The 4,115-nt window shown below is 41.7% G+C and overlaps 1 protein-coding gene and 1 long non-coding RNA gene across 4 annotated transcripts in view; one reads left to right on the forward strand and one right to left on the reverse strand.

Moving 5' to 3' along the window:
* LOC109300773 overlaps positions 1–1,307 on the forward strand; it is a 7,053-nt gene extending 5,746 nt beyond the window's left edge. The window contains exon 2 of the long non-coding RNA XR_002098323.1: positions 559–1,307. This is a non-coding gene — a long non-coding RNA (uncharacterized LOC109300773). The remainder of the gene's footprint in view (positions 1–558) is intronic.
* Positions 1,308–3,005: 1,698 nt separating this feature from the next.
* ATP1B4 (ATPase Na+/K+ transporting family member beta 4) overlaps positions 3,006–4,115 on the reverse strand; it is a 42,869-nt gene continuing 41,759 nt past the window's right edge. For all 3 annotated transcript variants that reach the window (XM_019521589.1, XM_019521588.1, XM_019521587.1), the window contains exon 9: positions 3,006–3,665. In XM_019521589.1, the coding sequence (XP_019377134.1) occupies positions 3,504–3,665 (162 nt within the window). In that variant the 3' untranslated portion in view covers positions 3,006–3,503. The remainder of the gene's footprint in view (positions 3,666–4,115) is intronic.

Here is a 4,115-nt window from a genome sequence, read left to right on the forward strand (position 1 = left end):
TGCCCCTGTTGTGCTCCTATTATTATGGCTTTTTACAAGTAATTGGGGTGGGAAAGCCTAGCTATAATAGCAAAACTCCATCCTTTTGCAGTCCACAGGGGTACTGTATAAATGAAGCAGTCATTTTTGTGCAAGGCCTTAGTTTTTTCTTTTCAAATTTCACTCAAGTCTGTGCCCCAGGGACCAGTGAAATGGGCATTTCAGCATGCATCCCTCAAATGTCTCACACATGTACCAGGCCCAGCCTCTCCCATGTTTACCAGTCTGTGGGTAATTGTTTCTGAGTAGTTGCTCAACCACAATGGGATGTACAGGGGGTAAAGATGTAATGGTGAACTAAAAATAGCCCCAAGCAATGAAAATAGCTAAGCTCAGACTGCTGGCACAAGAATAGTTCCTGCTGTAGAAATATGGAATATTTATGGACTGGTGGGAGCCAGCTGTGAAACCTTGACTTTACCACAGGAGCTTCTGTAGAAACTGTTCATTATCCCCTTGCATTATAGCCTGAGAGAAATGCTGATCTCCACCTTGCCATGATTCTTCTCACATGTACAGGCCTCCTAGGTTGCATAGGAACAATGGTTACAGTGTGCAGAAGGATTCCAGTGGCAGTGCTGCATCCCAAGACAAGAATGATCCTTCCTTCCAGCACTGCAGCAATATGAAGCAGACCTGTAGGAGGATTTCCTCCATACACAAATCTGTTAAGGGGCTACAGGTTCCTTTGGGGGTGAAGGAATCTCACAAAGGATGACACTGAACTCTTGTTTATAAACTGACCCCAGTTTACTGCCCTACCAGTCCTCTGCCAAAAAATGATGCAGCTTCTGCAAGGTGTCATAGGCCTAAGAGGAAATGCATGTTACTTCATCTGCAGTCCTACCTTACCAGGGCTGAGTTCTCTCATTTGACTATCTGGGTTGCCTGTGTCACCATAGGCACGAGTTGAAGGCAATGGAGGTTCAGAGGCAGTTGAAGCCAGAATTTGCAAGAGACAGTAAGAAAAGAATCCATTCTCTCTCTTTTTTTTTTTTTTTTTTTGTCCACTGTGGAAATGTGGCAGAAGTCAGCAACTGAAAAACAAGTTCCAGAGTAGTTATAGGCTGGAATGACTCTTAAGACAATCAACTTGAGTTTCTGGCATTCGTGATCACTTCTGCAGTACCAGCCCAGAGGGAGCAGACCAGCACGCACAATCAGTCCTGCAATAACAGATCAATGTTTCCAGCTTTGGGCTACTCCCTGACTCTCCATAAACAAACCACACTGTAGCAGTCCCACAATAACAAGCCACTGTGCACACAAAAAAAGGTTTCAATTTCAGCTTCCCCTGGAGTTGTTATAAATGAGTGTAGGCAAAATAAGTCTGTCCAAGCTACATTGACAGTGCCTGCTCAACCAATTAGCCAATAACCAGAAGGGTATTAAGAATAAAGTCACACTGTTAGTTTTAATGCAAATGCACTGTAGTCAGCTTAGTTTTTAATAGAAAAATGACTTGTTTATCAAAGATTTAGAGAGACCAAAAAACACAGGAAGTGATGTCACAGTAAGAAAATAACTGGACCACTTGTACAGGGCAAGGATACCAAAATGCTTTCCTCCATCTAGTCAGTAGCAAAGGTACATGTACTGTCCAGCTAATAAGATTTTTTTCTAGACATGTCCTGCTTTGTTCTTGTAACTAATAATAATGCGTGTGTAACAAGTTTAATCTCCAGATTTCAACATAGAATGAGTATCCTCAAGAACAGCTTTCATTTTTTTGAAACACAATTATTTTTAAGCAATTTCAGATTCTTTAGAAACAGGCAACTTCACTGTCATGGGTTTGGAAAGCACCACAGTATTTTGCAGGTCTATGGTACTTCTATCCAAGCTACCAAAGTACTTTGCAAACAATAACGAGTTCAGCCTCGCTGCTCCCCAGTGAACTGGTAAGTAGCAGAATCCCCATGTTATCGGGCACAAAGATGTGAGAGTGATTGCTCACTTGGGGAAGCCAGGAATGAAATTCAAGTCTCTGGACGAGACCATCTTCAGGAAGCAAAGACAGTCTGTTACCTGAAATGTTACTGGCTGACCAATGCCATGACCAGCTTGTAAACCTGATCTTCCACTGCCTTGCACATAGGGTCATCATTTGCACCTGGGCAGGTCCAAACACCTGTTCTGCACAAGGTTAAGGGCTGACAGATGGGGGAATTGAACGAATTGTGTCTAACAAAGGGACTGCTTCAGTTAGTAGCAGCCTGTTCTACCAACTGCTATAGGTTTCCTAGGCAGACAAGGTTCTTCGGGTAGATATGGTATCTTTTATTAGACCAACTAAATAGTTGGAAAAATTGTTCTTTGGAAACTTTCAGGCACAAACACCCTTCTTCAGGCATAGGGAGAGTCTGTTGTTGTTTTGTGTGCTCTCCTGGGTTTCCTAGGAAGACAAGCTGCTGACTGCTCATATCAGTACTGGCCCATGAAAATGAGCGACTAATTGTTCTGCTGTGACTCCCCGGCTTTCTGGGGCATTATTTACTGTGCTGTCCCCGGCACTGGGGAGACAAGGACTTGAAATAGCTGGGGGGCCCCAGTTGTCCTGAGAAGCTGTACTTTGCATGGCCACGTGGGAGATGCAGATTCCTTTCCTGTCCTGGGCCTTGCACCATTTCCCATCAATCTCTTCCTACCATTGTGACAGAGGGGGCAAGCAGGGAACTGCCCTTTTCAGGCTTCCTGTGTCTAGTGATCTCAGTAAAGTATCTTGGGGAGGCATGGGAAGGAGGACATGGAAGAGGAAAAATGTGCTTATCCTCCCAGCTCAGTTGCGGGACTGGAATCAGTTAGGAAGATTCTTAAATGCCAGTTCTGCCTTAGGCTGTTGCCTTTGTCGTCTTGTATGTACCAAAAAATGTTTGAGCCTGCTCCCTCAAATGTTCCAGTACAGAGGTGGGCTCAAGTTATTTTGAGACTGAACACCTTATTTGATTTTTTTTTTAATTATTATTATTATTGTTTTTACACATGTAATCCAAGGTTGTCTTTACATTTCTTTTTTCAAATGGGAGCATGGAGTACCCTGCAGTATTGATTAATTATCAGCTTGTTTGTTTCTTATGAGAAATATGCTTAAAACTATAAAGAAAAATAAAGTCACAATCCTAGGAAAAGAATGTTAAAATATCCAAAAAGTAGTTAAGATCAAAATGGACCTTATTTGAGCAGGGGCTCTGCCTATGGTTACCAGATTTGTATTTTTACTGCTAAAATGGTTTAGGTCAGGCCTTTACATTTAGAAAATGTAGTTTATCTGTTTGAATATTGCATGGCAAATTTTCATTAGCAATAAAAAAATTAAAAACAAAAAAAAAAAAAATCAAATAAAGAATTCCAAAACAAACTTGTCTGTTTTTAACAGAAGTGTCCTGCGTTCTGCTGTTATTCTTTTTAAAAAGAGAAAAAACATGTTTGCCATAAACAAAGTGCCCAGTGAACATTTCAACTGGCTACATGCCAATGTTGAATGCGAAGATGATGCGCCCCAGGAAGCGGTCGTTGTGAACATCATTCACAATGCCTTTCCCATTCAGTTTGCACTGAATGGGGACAAAGTAATTCTTCTTCACATCTGTAAAGTGTATAGCCACCAGTGGGGATGTGTAGTTGACCTGAAAAGGGGACACATTGGAGAAGCACAACTTGAATAAGCAAGATACACACAGTCACATCCCATGGAACACTGCTAAGAATAAGAATCCACATCCTCAATTGATGTAAATTGGCTCAGCTCTTTTGAGTCTACTAGGATCAGTATTTGTCTGTCAATCTGGACATGTGTATGTTCTGCCCGAGTGTAGCCTGTTTCTTAGGTTCATTTGCCAGGGGTGGGAATAATGGCTATTGAAGTTTAATAAAAAAAGTTTTCTGTCAGCTTAAGGTGTTGATCTCTATCCTGTAATGAAAAGGAGTAATGTTCCTTTGCCTGATGTGTCCAAGGTCCATGCTCTTGTAAAACCCTAGCAAGTAGCAAATGCATCATGAGGGAGCTGCTATTTACCGTCATATCTTTTACATTTGGTTTTATGTAATCAGAAATGTTGATGCCCCTTACTGCCCTC

This window comes from Gavialis gangeticus, unplaced genomic scaffold (genome assembly GCF_001723915.1).
Source record: "Gavialis gangeticus isolate Ggan-Ray unplaced genomic scaffold, GavGan_comp1, whole genome shotgun sequence".
In the NCBI taxonomy this organism is placed as follows: domain Eukaryota; kingdom Metazoa; phylum Chordata; order Crocodylia; family Gavialidae; genus Gavialis; species Gavialis gangeticus.